Here is a 17042-nt window from a genome sequence, read left to right as displayed (position 1 = left end):
TAAAAGTATAAATGTTATGTAATGTTGTATGGCAATAATGGTCCTTGTACCTTATATCCTGAATAACAATATACAACTAGAGGATAGGTGAAAATAAAAGTCTAATATGAAGGAAATCAGGCTGAGTACATATTGCAAGTCAAAATTCAATTTTATTTATGTGCCATGCCAATAAAAAAATCTGTTCTTTAACTTGAAGGCTCAGCCTTGTTATACAATAAAACAACAAACACAATATTAAAAAAAATCATCCACCTGTATATTTACATTCATTAAAATAAAACAGATTTTTGTTCAGTAGTAGACCACCATAGTGTAGACGCCTCCTTTCCAAGCTGCATGTTACAGTAGGCAAAGATTTGTGTAAGTGCATGCAGGATCAAGAAACAGGAAAGTGCAGTGTTTCTACAGTACATCAGCAGTGCACTTTTACAGCAGCAAATTCATCATGTGGTACTGGTCTGTTTGCAGTACTTTCTACTGTCTTGTAACATCTCTGAATCAACACAGAGATTTGTACAAAAACACATTTTAGTACAAGCTTTTCCTTCTCTAACACACACACACACACACACGCACACACACACTCAAATGTTACTTTGCATTGCTTCCAGTTTATCATCAGTAGTGATGCATTGTAATAATCTTTTCTTTCTCTGTGTTTTTATATGTTACATTTTTGAATGTTGACGTTGAGCTTCTGAACAAAGGGTTGGTCCCCTGAAGAAAAGCAAAACGAAAAAAAGCAAAATAAAACACATACAAAAGAAAATCATGAAATTATTGTCACCATCCAGATTTTTTGGAATTACAAAAGACAGCTGTCGTCTAACTCAGTATAAAATAGGCCTATGTTTGAACAGTTTTTGGACAAGAACAGAGGTCTATGGCACAAGAGTATGTTACAATAGGCTTATCACAAAGACAGTCATTGTTGGTGCAATCAAGTCATTTTAAACAACCTCATATTCTTACCGTCTGCCACTTTGCCTTTGCCCTCTCAGCCTCAAACTTGGCCACCTCTTTACGGTCATGGACTGACACCAGCACCTTCCACACACCCACCAGGATCAAACCGATACACACCACAGAAAGGGAGACACCCAGAATAATCATGGGGATGTTGGGAGGCTGTGGACAATCTGGTATAGGACAGAGGATGAGATGGCACCTTCACCACAACTCCTTTTGTTCTACCTGTTTGCTATGTTGTTGTAAAGCTTACCATACAGCTGGAGATTGTAGGCAATGGTCCCAGTTTCACCTCCTACCACATTAAATGAGATCCAGCACTCATTCTCCATCATCATTCTGCACTGCATAGAAGGTGTCTTGTCATAATCTGAGAGGAAACGTGAACATAGATATCCATAAAGAGGGGATGGACCCATCATATATCAGCTTCCCTTTCAACATTGTGCTGTGAATGTAAAACGATATACTCGCCTCTGTTGTGCTGTCAGTGTGATTTCCATATCAGAGGCTACAATCTGGTGTGTGTGTGGACCACACCATTATATTTCACATCTGAAGCATGAAAATCCACTGTGATAATCAGATATACCTCTCAGCTTGCACAAGTATAGCAGGTTTAAAATATTCTCTTCTATAAAGGAGAACACGGTCCTTTAGCTATTCATATGTACTACAATAGCAGTGCCTGTACGACAAGGTAAATAATATGTTCGCCATTGTCCCGTGCTGTCTGAATGGACATGGATGGTGTTGTGTTAGAAAGGAGGGTGCAAGCTTCAGAGAGACGCCTGAGTCAATGAAGGTCAGCATTCCTCCAAATCTCTGATCCATGGAGAAAGGTAGCATGTCGTGTTGATACCACTATCAAAAACACTGGGCCAATAGAACAAACTCAAACAGCAATAAGAATTTACAGGTCAGATTGGTGGTGATGCAAAAAATATGGATTGTAAGCCCAGACACTTTTGCTGTGAGGGCATATCCCTTAAAATGACATACTTACTTTACCACCATATTTTTATATCTTATGCCACTATGTTCATAAAATAACTTGAGCTCCCTATTCCCCATAGATGTATCATATGTTGTTTCTGTAAGTTATTCAGTGATTTCAGTTGATGCCATTGCAACATAAAACCTGCTTGAGATCCTGCTTGGTAATCCTTCACATGAAAGGTCAATGACTCTTTTTTGCTGTCAGTGTTTTTATGATTGTGATGGTGGCAGTTACAAGCAGGGACTGTTTTGTACATTCTTTCTTGTTTCTTTCTCTTCCAAGAAACTCTGACACCCAAGATTGGATGCCAAAATGTCATTCACTCATCACTGCGCAAAAAAATCTAACTGGAATGACAAGTAGTAAAGCAGAATAAAACGTACATGCATTGTGGTTTCATGGTTTCAGCTCCTGTTTTTTGGGCTTATTCGGTTGTGACATTGTGAGAGACATATATATATATATATATATTTTTTTTTTTTTTTTTTTGAGAGATAAAGTCAGAGAGAGATGAAACAACATGCAACAAACATCTGAGACCAGAACTGAACCAGGAGCATTAACCACAGGGCCCCTGGGCAAAGTGAGTCTTAAAAACAATTGCCACCCACAACTGCTTGTGCTGACAATGTGGAGGGAAAAAAACGATTCTCCATGATATCTGTGAGTATCTCAAACAAGTTCCAAGTAGAAAAAAGGTCTGAAAGGTAAAACACTGATGACTAAAAATGTATAGTATGCTCTGGAGTATAGTCATCAATATCGCTGACCAACACTGGATTTGTGAGGCCAATACTAATATCAGTATTTGGGAGCTTAAAAAACACAATCATGATAAGTAACTATTTCAACATAAACAACAATCTGTACATTTTATGTTTTTTTTTTTAATCTTTCTGGTTGGTTATGTTGGTGACACTGCTTTCAAATGACCTCGAAATTAGTTTGTAATTTCTGAACTGCAATTTATTTCTATTTGTTATTTTATCATCTTATCATGTTATCATTCTTCAAATTTCCATTTTCCTGTATGGATCAATTGTGTTTTATTAGACACATATCAACATCAGACTTAAACTGTCAAACATAGAAGTTAAACAGTTTATTTATGATTTTAATGTCTGACTTCTCAAGCCACATTTAGCATATTATGATATATATGGCCATGTTGTGAAATATCCATATTTATGAATTGAGTCATATCCGGGCCTATATGACATAAGCAGATAAGCACTGAGAAAGAAGCAGAAACTGTGATATATTCAGTGATTACTAATTACATATTCTATTTAAAAGCAAACAGGGAAGTTGTTAAGAGTCTTTTACCTGCTGTTGTGTTGATGGTAATTTTAGGCATGCTGCACCTTTGATCACACAGTTCATCTTTATCTTGGAGATGACACTGTACACAGGTCCTGATGTTAAGAAAATGGAGAGAGAAAAGTTTTACTCGGAGATTCTACACCGCTTTTTAGGAGGTTGTGGTTTAATGACACAGTGGGTATAGAGGGATCACAGTGTTGCTGACTTATCACAGTTTTCCCAAGGTTTCACTCATTCTCTATCAACCTTCTCCCCTACGACAGTGGTATCAAATGGCACTAGCCCTGACAGCTGCTTTTCAATGAATAAAGGAAGTCTCTTAGTGCTGTGTTGGGGACATTAGTTGTCTTTTGATGTCACATGGAGGGTGTAGACACATGTGAAGAAGGGGGCTAGAACCTGATATGTCTGAACTGAAAAGAACAGACAAATCAGGTGCACAGGGCAACAACACCTTATATCTTTCATGTAAAGAAACAACAGTTGCAGAGGAGTAGCAGACAAAAACCTCTGCATTATGTTCTTATTCTCCTCTAAAGGCTCATGGCATGATTGTGTTCTCACCTTGCAGAGCTGCAGGCATCTCCACATGTTGGGCATTTCTCACATTTGTCTCCAGATGCTCCAGGTACAGCACAGACACACTGGCCACACTCACATCTCCCCCTGTTGCTGCAGAGAGTGCCATCGTCTGACAGGCACGCTTCAGTGCTGGTGCTGCAGTTACAATACTCCCCTGTCCAACCTCTTTGACAGTGACACTCCCCACAGTCACACACTCCGTGGCCTAAAAACAGAAATTATATCAAACAACAGGCTGACCACAAATATATGTGAATAATACATGCCATTCTTACTCACCTCCACAGAGCTCCCCGTGGAACCGAACACAGGAGTAATTGTTACACTCGCAGTAAGGTCCATAGATCCGGCCGAAGCTAGATGCATGACACTTACATTGTCCACAATAGCATTTCCCTTGACCACTGCATATCTCAGACTCATTGTTAGCTAAGCAGTTACTCAACAAAGCACTCTCCTCATTGCATTCACACTGTGCTCCCTGGAAGCCTGGCTGACACATGCACACGCCACATTGGAAAGTCCCCTGGCCTTCAGTGCACTGGCTGCTGTTTGCTTCAGGAGGCTGTTGGCAGTCACATGAGCAAAGAGACTCCAGCTGTACCTCCAAAATGTCTTGTAAGCCCACTGGTTTGAAGGAGAAGTGCCGAACACCTGACAAGCATCCCGTGAGTGCCACAGTCACATTGAACACTACCTGAGGAGCAAAGAGATCTCATCAAAAGACCAAAACTAAGAATGAATTGTGCAACTAAAGTCTAATACCAACTAATACCAACTGACTCATCTGTGCTTTAGAACTCCACTGTTGCCCAAAAACTATTAAACACACACCACTGAGTTGCACTGGGTGACAGGTTCCTTCATTATGAAGAACATGGGTACTGTAGTTCATTTTAAATCTATCCTACATAAACCATCCTATCAGAAATACTAAAAATGTTGCCCAAAAATGCACAATGTATTTCTGTGAGTAAAATTTAGCAAAATTACTAGAAAATGATTTAGCCTATTTCAATAATGAAATTTTGCATGTGTGAAATTTTTTTACTGAAGAGAGACGAAGATGCTGAGAAAATCAGAAGCTACTGAGAGTCAAACTAATTAATGCATGGTTGGTTTTGGTTATTCTTTACCATTATTGATTAAGGCATATATATGTGTGTGTATATATATATATATATATATATATATATAAATACAAACATTAAGCAAACAAGGAGGTTGTTAGAGTATACACACACACACACACACACACACACACACACACATATATATATATATATATATACACACACACACACATACATATCCTATATCAAACCTATATCAAAAATAGGAAAAACTGTCCATCCACAAAAATTGTTTCATTAAAACCCCAGATATCTACAGTTTACAATTAGATAAGAAAAGAGAATTAAATCCTCTCAGAAGCTGAAACTAGAGCATGTTTTACATATTTGTGTGAAAAAACAATGAAATGATTAATTGGTTGTTTAAAGCAACTGACTGTCTCTCCTGGTTTGATGTTGGCACAGCGCTTTAGATCAGGAAGGACTGTTCCATTTGGGCAAATGGCTGTGAAGGACATCTGTAGCTCCTCTGTGTCTCCAAGGACTTCTAATTCGATCTCTGCACGCAGTTCCTGGAAAAGAGCACATATATATTGCAGCAACATGTATGGAAATGCAATGGGCAACACAGCTTGATAATCAACAGAAAGCTACCCTCTCTAAAATAGCAACAATCACCACAGCCCAACTATTAAATCAATGTAATGGCTTTATGAAGTGTTTTTTCCAGAGCTTTAGGTGTAATTATACTTTCACCCTGCACTGACCTGTATAGTGCAGCGACTGTTTGAAAGCTTCTATCTAATTCTCTCTTTTTTTTGGGTGAGTCATCATCCCAGGTGTGCTGGACTATACAAAGCACCTGAGGGAAGAGTGACAGCTAACCTCAGCTGGTGGACAGCCTGGAGTAACAAACAGACTGTCTGGCTGCTAACAGAGGGTTAACTGCATGTTTCATTAGCTCTGCTGACTGTACTGTTTTCAGTGATGCTACATAGAAGAAAAGAGGGGGTGTTTTTAGGACACATGCAACTGAAGATAGATTAAGGTGAAACTGATTCAGCATACTTAACTGTTATTCATTAATTGCTGTCAGTTGCAGGATATTATACCTATGGTGGCAAAAAATACGAAGCAAATATATCAGGAACTGCAATGATCGACAATCACTGCAATAACAGGAACTATTCTCTTCAGTTTGGCTAATGTGGCAGAGATTCAAAGGGGGTGGCAGAGACCTAACTGAAGTAATTAGAGGACTGCCGCCTCGCCACCAGTCACTGCCGCCTGGGGGGATTTAGAGAAGGACACAGTATGTGAGGTAGACAGACAGACAAAGACAGAGAGTGCGGCGGAAAGATCAAATCGAATTCAGAGGGCCAATGACATCAAAGATCTGGGACAAGTAGAGACTTGCTGTCAAATATGTGATGTGGTGGAGGGAAAAATGTAACGACAGAGGAGAAGAGGAAAAGCAAGAGAATTAAGAGGAATGGAGAATTCAGAGATACTGTGTTTTGCCTGTGATGTAAAAATTAAGTTGTACAGAAGGTTAATTCATGTAGGATTTATGTTCCTGTGTGTTTTGGTTACATCTCTGACTCCAGCCTAAAATATGTTTATGACTAATAACTTTTAATAGAGTTATATAAATAATAATCAAACAGATTTACTGCTTTTAGGATGTAGGTCTTTTCTGTCTTTGCCCTCATCACCAGTGGCTTGCCTATCCATACAACCAAATCACCAGAACAGTTTATTTACTTTGTATGCTGTTACAATCAGTTCCAGGATGTTCCTTGAATCTGTCGCCAGGACTCCAACTGTGGCACCAGGTATGAGATTAGCATAGTTCTACAAGAAAAAAACAGATAAACGACAAGGTCACTGTTTCAAATGTGGGCAAACTTGGTTCATAGTGTCAAAAGAAAAAAGCAGGGAAGAAAAGAGGGCTAGTCCAAACAGGTGGAATGACATACATAAATATGCTAAGCTCAGTAAACACTGTGCTCACACAAACACTTGCATTTTTCACTTCTGTAGTTTGGACTCAATCTACTGGAGATACGTTTACACTTCTGTCCAAAGACGCTGTTGTTACCTTATAATTGTGTTTCTGTTGTTCTGTCACAGCAAATATCAGCAAGATATTGTTCTCCACGACTTTATCAATCAGTTGACCAAGAGTTGGATATTCCTGAAAAAAACGATCAAACGTCAGTGGTTAAATAATGTGAGGCAGTGACGACTCATCACAGCTGACTTTAAAATGACTAATGGAATTACAGTCATAAAACTAAAGCTCTAAATAAAGAAAATGAAATATAATGAACAAGACACTGTAAAAACATGCCAGACCTTCTAAAAAAAAAAACAACCTCTGTGCATTCACCTGCACTGTGGACATAGAGTACTCGTTGTTGACATCCAGGTGACAGTGCCCATCATTGGGAATCACAATGCCGGCCATCTTACTGTCCATCCCAAAGTGTGAGTCAGCATCACTGACAAACACCAGCAAACGCATCGAATCATTCCTCCAGCCAATCTTGTCCTGTCAGGAGAAACATTATTTGGCTCAGCCTCCTTTTTTATAACATCAGCTGATTAAATTAAATTAAATTTTTAAAAAATTAAAAAAAATCTGATAATACAGAATCATGGACTAATGTCTAAGTTTGTTTCTATTTAGAAATTTCGAAAACAAAATCTTACCCCACAAACAGCTGCCTGCATGACAGCATCAAAGCCACACTCAGGCAAGTCGATATTTGCAGACACGCGCTGCATTTTGATTATCTCGTTGAACTTCTCAGTGCTGCTTGTCAGAGACAAGACGTGTTTATAGCCAAACGCTGGCTGGCAGGTTGAATCTGCGCTACTGTAACACACAGAAGTCAAAAACAAAAAAAATTTAAAAATAATCATCTCGGACAGATCAGATGGCACTGTTAAACTAGAGGACATAGCTGAAGTGTCTGATCAGGTTTTAATAATTAATATTAGAACCTGCAAGGATTGGCCAGCTCTTCCTCTGTGATCCTGATGAAAGGCAGAACAGGTTTCTCCACAAAGGAGCCAAAGCCCAAACGAAATTTACTGGTTAGTTTGGCCATTTCTTTAGACAGAGTGGAGCCCAAGTCCTTGATCATCTTCAGATCATCGATCATGGATGCGGACAGGTCCATCAGGTAGTAGATGTCCACAGGATAGTCTTCTGTATGTTGAATCTTTACCTGGAAAGTCACCTGACTGCCTGTGCAAAAACAAGAACCACACCTTATTTTTATCTGAAAATGAGGAACCACTTCTGGAGGCAAATCATCAGTTCAATATGCTTTAGATTGTGCACCAGGTCTCAGCTTGAGGGCCATTTTCTGTGGGGAGATCTGGGTGCTGTTAGCGCTGCCTGTCTTCTTCCCAAGTGGGAGATCCTGGAGGATTTGGCCTTCGGAGACATGGAACTCGACCTGATCCCTGGCACATCCCTTGTCTAGTAAGATATCCAGTGTGTCACATCTTTCGCTGAATGAAAACCAGTCGGTGAAATTCTGAGAGGAAAACATCACACATTGTAGGCTGTTCTGCAATATGCCAGTAATTATTAGTTTTACTGTCTTCAGACGCTTTAACCTCCCAAGCAGCTATTATTCTCTGTTATCCGCTGCCCAAAAAATCCTATATTTTTAAATGTATTATGCTCACCTGCCTACATGTTCTGGTTTCATACATGAAACCCTGCTTACCTCCTGCTTGCACCAGGCACAGTCGGGACTGAGCTGCAGACACTCATCACAAGCCCCAGCTCTGCCAGCGGAACATGAGCCTGCAGCACCCATGAACACAGCGCACAGTCAGAGAGAACATGTCAACACACACCAGCTTCCTGCAACTAGTTAAACATATCAGTGGATTTTAAAAAGTGGGTTTTGAACCTGTCACAAAAGATCCACATTGAGTTTCATTTAGGAAGTAAGTCATTTATATAGATGCATACATTTGATTTGTGCAGTGCAACTACTGATAAAAGCTTTTTCTCAATGAAACAGCAGTCACAAAAAGCAGGGCAGCGTTTGTGACTTGAGAAAGTGTTACTCTTTGCTTTTCACTTTATGAACGTGTTGCCCTTGACTTTTAAGAGGAACAGAACACCAGCTTACCCTCCACGGTGTTGATCCAGTACGGGAGAATCAGGCTCAGCAGTATAAGCCCCATTAGTCCTTGAGGTTACTGGTTGAGAGGAAACAGAAGAAGAATATTTTAAGTTGTCTCATATTTACAGGAGTGAAACATATCCTGCGACATGCCTCCGCTCCTCAGCTAAAAAAAAAAAAACGCGCACACACGGAGGAAAGCGCCGCCGTCCCGCTCTACCTGGACAGAAAGGCAGGAGGAGGAGGAGGAGGATGTGGCTGCGTTTACCTGCGCTGCCTTTTATGTTCACACTTCCGTCCAGGTGAGGTAAGCGAGGCGGGGGCGAAGAGAACTCAAATCCCATTCGTGCTGACAACGCTGAGAGCTAACTGACATGTTTTCCACGCTTATTTGGCTCAGATTGAGTCCACGATCTTTAGGGAGGAAAAAATCAGGGAGGAACGTTTCCCAGATTACAGATGTCCAATACCAGAACAAATGGGAGAACAACAAAAAAAAAAAAAAAAAAAAAAAATACAATAAACGTATTAATAAGCTTGCTGAGGGTGTACGGTTCTTGTTTTTAGATACTTTTACTCCACTGTGTTTCAAAAAGAGACATACTTTTTACTCCACTACCTTCTACTTTTCAGATTTTATTGAACAGCATACAGTGAATTGAAAGCAATAACTATATACATATATAGATATACACAATAAACATGTGTAAAGGCTTGGCTGTGTTCTATGTGAAGTACCTTGTCACTCTGGATTATAGAGAAATAAAGTTTATTTATTTACAGGACTGTTGTGGAGCCCACAATGTTAACAGATCCTTTATAACCTCACTACATTATTGCATCGGTGCAACAGCTTTGAATGAAGACTTGAATTAGGCTACACTCTCATAAAACCTGAACTTTGACCAGAGAGGAATAATGAAGACAGGCCACGCCACCAGCAAATACAGCCTGTATGCCCAGACTACAAAGAGAGAATATATGTTAATCTTTAACAACATAAGAACATGAATCATTGTCTCCCAAGAATATTTTCAGGAAAAACAACCATGCAAACATATCACAATCTGTGAAATATGATCGTGAGTGTGTGCACGCCTGTCTCTGTGTGTATAATACAAGGGAGGGGGTGGAGCTGTGTAGGTGTTGAACCATTGACAGCTGCAGTACAAATATCCATGCTTGTCCCAACTCAGAGGAATCTCACAATTCAGCACCACACCCCTCTGGATCTGGGTGAGTCCCATCTGTTACCCCAAACCCAACCCCACCTCCAGGCCTCTCTTTCTAATCTGTCTCACCCCTCTTCTCTTATCCTCCTCTTTTCTTCATCTCCTCTACTTAGATTTCTGTTTGATCCACCTTACCCAGTAGCAGTCTTGAAGTATGCATCTGTGAAATCTCAATTCATTTATACCCCTTTGTCTTAATTCCTCTCATTTTCTGGCTGCCAGTGTACCTGTGATTTGGTTCTGCTACTCTCCTGTCCTCCTCCGCAGCCTTCATTGCTCGTTGCTTATCATTACTTTCTCAATTTTTCAACACATATCTTAGCATGATGTAATCACACAGCATTTTTTGTAAAATCTCAGGTGATTTTATATCTTGTATAAGAGTCTGATCAACTGGGTTAGATGCTTCAGGTGTAATAAGGTGTCACGGTTGCACCATACTGCTCCCTACATTTTCAGACTTACTGTAAATGTAACAAAATGTTGCTCTTCATGTAGTTCAAATTTTCTCTGCCCAACAAATCTGACAGCAGTGTTTGAGGCCTGTCATGGCATGACTTTTAAAGAGCATCAGTCTCATCAAAATTCTGAAAACCCTAAATTATCCTCCCCTGTGTCTATCTCAGCACCACATGTTTACTATGCATAGAGATGGAGGTAGACAGTTACCCTGCGTTGAGTCAACTCACCTTCAGGGGCATCCTCTGATAACATGCTGCCCAGTCTCAGTCTGTTTTCCTCATCATCAAGTGAAAAATGGAAAGAAATGGAGAAGCATCAGCCCATTACATTGAATCCAGTCGTCGGAGTAACAGTAAACCTATTGTAACAGCGCCCTTTATGAAGCATGGCGCTGGGGTGACCCTGCTGCCCATGCTCCTTGGCTCATGTGTGCTTTTGTGTGTGTGTCTCAAAGTGGTAGAGTGTGTGTGAATACTGGGGGTCATGTGTGGGTGTTTGTGCAAGCTCCAACTTGCCTGTGTGTGTGTGTGCAGGGAGAGGCTGTGATGATAATGAGTGACAGTAACAACTGCAGGCTGTGAGACCTCACAGGAGCTAGATTCTTTATTAAAAGATGACCTGACTGATGTGCTAGAGTTGTGCTTGAGAGGCTAAAGCTGGTACAAACTGTAGCAACAACTGACCCAAAGTAATAGAGTCTTTGATTAGTTTGGATTGTGCGTGTATGCATGTATGTGTGTGTGTGTGTGTGTGTGTGTGTGTGTGTGTGTGTTTGTTCAAGTTCAATTACTTCCTGTAGTGAGGAGGAGGTTGTCAAGAGAAGGAGCACTGGTACTGTAATGCAGCCTTCTTTTTACCCTGGCATGACTGGAATGCAGGTGTAAACACACTGTATATGCATATGTGAGTCCCAGCTCTGTGGAAAACATCCGGGAGTTCTGAGGTGAGTAGCTGAACATCCGGGTAAGCGAATCACTTTTGTCTTGCAGGCGTGTCGTGTTGTGTGTGTTGTGTGGTTCGTCTGCAGACTGGCGGCAGACTAGCTGTGGTTTGGCACACCTGGGAACCGGCTAGACTTTGAACGGTTCACTGGCTGCTGCATTCCGGTGCTGGTCGGGTACCTTTCTGTTTTGACCGGTGTTTGTTGCTATTTCCTGACTTAGCGCTCGTTGGCCTACCGGTTAGCTTAGCTAGCTAGTTAGCTTGCTAACATGGCCTCTCCCTCTCTCTCTCTTTCTTGCTCGGTGTGCCACATGTTTAGTTATTCCTCTGCCTCCTTTAGCGATAATGATACCTGTATTAAGTGTAAGGTTCTGTTAGCCTTGGAGGCGAGGATCACTGATTTGGAAGCGCGGCTCCGCACCTTCGAACAAAAGCCAGCTAGCCTAGCCCCGTTAGCTGGTGTGGAGCCACCGAGCTCAGGGTCTGTTAGCGGTCCAAGGGCAGCTCCGGAGCAGCCCGGAGAATTAGCCTGGGTGACGGTCCGAAGGAAACATACTCCTAAGCAGAAGCCCACGGCTCATCACCTGCCTGTTCACGTTTCTAATAGATTTTCCCCGCTCAGCGACACACCCGCTGAGAAACCGACTCTGATAATTGGCGATTCCATAGTCAGGAACGTGAAAATAGAGACACCAGCGACCATAGTCAAATGTATTCCTGGGGCCAGAGCGGGCGACATCGAGTCAAATCTGAAGCTGCTGGCTAAGGCTAATCGGAAATATGGGAAAATTGTTATTCACGTCGGCAGCAATGACACCCGATTACGCCAATCGGAGGTCACTAAAATTAATGTTGAGTCGGTGTGTAACTTTGCTAAATTAATGTCGGACTCCGTAGTTTTCTCTGGACCCCTCCCCAATCTGACCAGCGATGACATGTTTAGCCGCATGTCGTCGTTCCGTCGCTGGCTGTCTAGGTGGTGTCCAGCAAACGATGTGGGCTTCATAGACAATTGGGCCACTTTCTGGGGAAAACCCGGTCTGATAGCGAGAGATGGCATCCATCCCACTTTGAATGGTGCAGCTCTCATCTCTAGGAATTTGGCCGAGTTTCTTAGCCGACCTAAAGCCTGACAATCCAGGGTGGGGACCGGGATGCAGAGACTCAGTCTAAAACGCTTCTCTGCAGTTTCCTTAGAGCCGCCGCCCCCTTCAAACCACATAGAGACTGTGTCTGCCCCTCGAACATATAAATCAAACAAATCAGAAGTTAACAGAAGAGGAGTTATTCATAAAAACTTAATAAAAATTAAGACCACTCCTCTTATTGAACAGAAAAACAGAACTGTCAAATGTGGATTATTAAATATTAGGTCCCTTTCTTCTAAATCTCTGTTAGTAAATGATTTGATAACTGATCACCAAATTGACCTACTTTATCTTACTGAAACCTGGTTACAGCAGGATGAATATGTCAGTCTGAATGAATCAACCCCCCTCAGTCATAAAAATTATCATGTTCCTCGAAGCACAGGTCGAGGTGGAGGAGTAGCTGCAATCTTCCAGTCAAACTTATTATTAAACTTTCATCCTCAGAACAGTTATAACTCATTTGAGAGCCTCACTCTTAGTCTCTCACATACAAACTGGAAAACACAAAAACCAGTTCTACTAGTCATTGTGTACCGTCCACCTGTCCCTTACTCAGAGTTTTTAACTGAATTCCCTGACTTCCTGTCTGATTTAGTGCTTAGATCAGATAAAGTCATTATAGTGGGAGATTTTAACATTCATGTAGATGTTGAAAATAACAGCCTCAGCATTGCATTTAATTCTATATTAGATTCAATTGGTTTCATTCAAAACGTTAATAAACCCACCCACTGTTTTAATCACACCCTTGATCTTGTTCTGACCTATGGCATCGAAATTGAACATCTAATAATTTTCCCCCCAAATCCTGTTTTGTCAGATCATTCTTTAATAACTTTCGAATTTAAAATGATGGATCATGCAGCGTCTGGAAGAAAATTCCACTACAGCAGATGTTTATCTGACAACGCTGTTAATAAATTTAAGAAAATGATTCCATCTTTATTTACATCTATGCCAAGTATAAACATAATGGAGGGCAGCTGCCTTAATCCTACTCCCTACCAAATTGATCATGTTGTTGACAGCGCTGTAACCTCACTGCGTGAAACGCTTGATTCTGTAGCCCCTCTGAAAAAGAAGTTAGTGATTCAGAGAAGACTAGCCCCATGGTATAATTTACATGTTCGTACCTTAAAGCAGGCATCACGAAGGCTGGAAAGGAAGTGGCGTTCCACAAACTTAGAGGAAATTTTTCTAGCCTGGAAAAACAGTCTACTAACATATAAAAAAGCTCTCCGTAAAGCCAGAACTGCATACTATTCATCACTAATAGAGGAAAATAAGAACAATCCCAGGTTTCTTTTCAGCACTGTAGCCAGGCTGACAAAAAGTCACAGCTCCGTTGAGCCCAGTGTTCCCTTAGCTCTCAGCAGTGATGAATTTATGAGTTTCTTTACAAATAAAATCACAACTATTAGAGATAAAATTCAGCAGATGCTTCCTATACCTGCAATAAATGAATCTTTTACTACAGTAGCTCTTGAATCATCTGTAGGACCTCAGTTATGTTTAGACTGCTTCTCTCCTATAGATCTCTCTGAATTTACATCAGTAGTTGCTTCATCGAAATCATCAACGTGTCTCTTGGACCCCATCCCGACTAGACTGCTTAAAGGCACCCTGCCATTAATGAACTCATCTTTATTGGACTTGGTAAATTTATCTCTAGTATCAGGCTACGTACCACAGGCCTTTAAGACTGCAGTAATCAAACCTTTACTCAAAAAGCCTAGTCTTGATCCAGGTGTCTTGGCTAATTATAGACCAATATCCAACCTGCCATTTATTTCTAAAATCCTAGAAAAAGCTGTTGCTAAGCAGCTATCAGACCACTTACACAGGAATGAACTATTTGAAGATTTCCAATCAGGATTTAGAGCACATCATAGTACAGAAACAGCACTGTTGAAAGTTACCAACGATCTTCTCTTAGCCTCAGATAATGGACTTGTTTCGATACTTGTCCTCCTAGACCTTAGTGCAGCATTCGACACCATTGACCACAACATCTTATTACAGAGACTGGAGCATGTGATTGGTATCAGAGGAACAGCGTTAAAGTGGTTCCAATCCTATTTATCGGACAGATTCCAGTTTGTTCATGTCCATGATGAACCTTCCACACGAACAAAAGTTAGTTATGGAGTTCCACAAGGTTCTGTGCTAGGACCGATTCTGTTCACCCTGTACATGCTTCCTTTAGGATATATCATTAGGAAGCACTCTATTAATTACCACTGCTATGCGGATGACACTCAGTTATATCAATCTATTAAACCTGTTAACACAAACCAGTTAACCAGACTTCAAGCCTGTCTAACTGACATAAAGGCTTGGATGACCAGTAACTTTTTACTTTTAAACTCGGAGAAAACAGAAGTCATTATATTTGGGCCTAAAAATCTCAGAAATAACTTTTCTAAAATTATAGCTACTCTAGATGGCATAGCCCTGGCCTCCAGCACTACTGTAAAAAACCTTGGAGTTATTTTTGACCAGGACATGTCCTTTAACTCACACATAAAACAAATTTCTAGAACTGCATTCTTTCACCTGCGCAACATTTCCAAAATTAGGAACATCCTGTCTCAAAATGATGCAGAAAAACTAGTCCATGCGTTTGTTTCCTCAAGGCTAGATTACTGTAACTCATTACTATCTGGATGTCCTAATATCTTAATAAAAAGCCTCCAATTAATCCAGAATGCCGCAGCCAGAGTCCTGACAGGAACTAGCAGGAGAGATCATATTTCTCCTATATTGGCTTCTCTTCATTGGCTCCCTGTAAAATATAGAATAGAATTTAAAATCCTTCTTCTCACATACAAATCCCTTCATAATCAAGCTCCTTCATACCTTAAAGACCTCATAGTACCATATTATCCCAATAGACCACTTCGCTCTCAGAGTGCAGGCCTACTTGTGGTTCCCAGAGTTCTCAAAAGCAGAATGGGAGGCAGAGCCTTTAGCTATCAAGCTCCTCTCCTGTGGAACCAGCTCTCAGCCTGGGTTCAGGAGGCAGACACTCTCTGTACTTTTAAGGCTAGACTTAAAACCTTCCTCTTTGACAAAGCATATAGTTAGGGCTGGCTTCAGGCAACCCTGAACCATCCCTTAGTTAGTTATGCTGCTATAGGCCTAGACTGCCCAAGGACCATTGGTGCACTGAGCTCCCCTACCCTACCCGCCCCCCCCTCCCCCTTCTCTCCGACCTCATGTATATTCCACCATTGAATGTTACTAACCTTGTGCTCTCTCTCTCCCCTAGTTTGTGCTCTCTCCCTCCCTCTCTCTCTCTCTCTCTCTCTCTGTACCTTCTGCAGGTGTCCCTGGTCCTGGAGCTGTTTATCGCTGATGTGCAGTTACTGGCCCCACCAACTTGCAGTGTCTATTTGTTGTTTATTGTTGCTGTTCTTTTCTCTCTGCTCTATCCACTCACCCCAACCGGTCGAGGCAGATGGCCGCCCAAACTGAGCCCGGTTCTGCTGGAGGTTTTTTTCTTCCGTTAAAGGGAGTTTTTTCCTCTCCACTGTCGCCAAGTGCTTGCTCATAAGGGAATTGTTGGGTTTTTAGTTTTAGTTTTTGTAAAGTGCCTTGAGATGATTTGTATTGTGATTTGGCGCTATACAAATAAAATTGAATTGAATTGAATTGAATGTGAGGAGAAGAAAGCAATAGACTATTAGGTCTACACTATAACAAACTAAAGATTACATAACTCCCAAATCACAATATCTGTCTCAGAGGCCTATACAACAAACACCTGAGGGCAGTAAACAGTATATTTCCCCTTGCATTGTAGTGAAGGGGAAGTGTAAATGGCCAAACTCAGCAGAACTTAGATCCAAAGTGTAGTAAATAAAGGCTCACTTGTTAGTATCTGTGAGGCTGTACTTGGGCTAATTGCTCACCATGCAATAGTAATGCTATAATTGTGCATGTTAATGCTTAGAAGGTTACCATGGTTACCAGGTTGGTTTAGTGTGCTAACATGAAAACATTTTTTTAATCACCACTAGATAAAATGTCAGGAAATCATTGCAGATGCTCTGGGGACCATGGATGTGTCAAATTTCACCACAATTTACCCAATAGTTGTTCATATATTTCAATAAAGAACTACAAACCAGCATCATGGTGGCACTCAA

The 17042-nt window shown here is 41.0% G+C and overlaps 1 protein-coding gene across 4 annotated transcripts; it reads right to left on the bottom strand.

Annotated features, from left to right (window-relative positions):
• Positions 1 to 167: 167 nt before the first annotated feature.
• Positions 168 to 9326, bottom strand: itgb6 (integrin, beta 6). 4 transcript variants are annotated; one of them, XM_026320337.2, is made up of 16 exons: positions 9293 to 9326; positions 9111 to 9180; positions 8697 to 8776; positions 8303 to 8501; positions 7960 to 8206; positions 7666 to 7831; positions 7343 to 7504; positions 7052 to 7147; positions 6715 to 6804; positions 5388 to 5522; positions 4157 to 4574; positions 3860 to 4082; positions 3299 to 3387; positions 1226 to 1342; positions 976 to 1142; positions 168 to 720 (listed from the first exon to the last, which is right to left on the bottom strand). In XM_026320337.2, the coding sequence occupies exons 2-16, from the start codon at positions 9163 to 9165 to the stop codon at positions 622 to 624; spliced, it is 2343 nt and encodes a 780-aa protein (XP_026176122.1). In that variant the 5' UTR covers positions 9166 to 9180; positions 9293 to 9326; the 3' UTR covers positions 168 to 621. The 4 variants fall into 4 exon arrangements, 3 of the variants coding, with proteins under 3 accessions (XP_026176122.1, XP_026176120.1, XP_026176123.1); XM_026320335.2 differs by lacking the exon at positions 9293 to 9326 and having other exon boundaries at positions 9111 to 9266; XR_003296427.2 differs by lacking the exons at positions 168 to 720; positions 9293 to 9326 and having other exon boundaries at positions 1113 to 1142; positions 1226 to 1527; positions 9111 to 9266.
• Positions 9327 to 17042: the final 7716 nt, after the last annotated feature.

The sequence above is a fragment of the Mastacembelus armatus genome, chromosome 3 (genome assembly GCF_900324485.2).
Source record: "Mastacembelus armatus chromosome 3, fMasArm1.2, whole genome shotgun sequence".
NCBI lineage: Eukaryota > Metazoa > Chordata > Actinopteri > Synbranchiformes > Mastacembelidae > Mastacembelus > Mastacembelus armatus.
The sequence above is the reverse complement of the archived record's forward strand: the minus strand, read 5'-3'. Positions and strand labels throughout refer to the sequence as shown.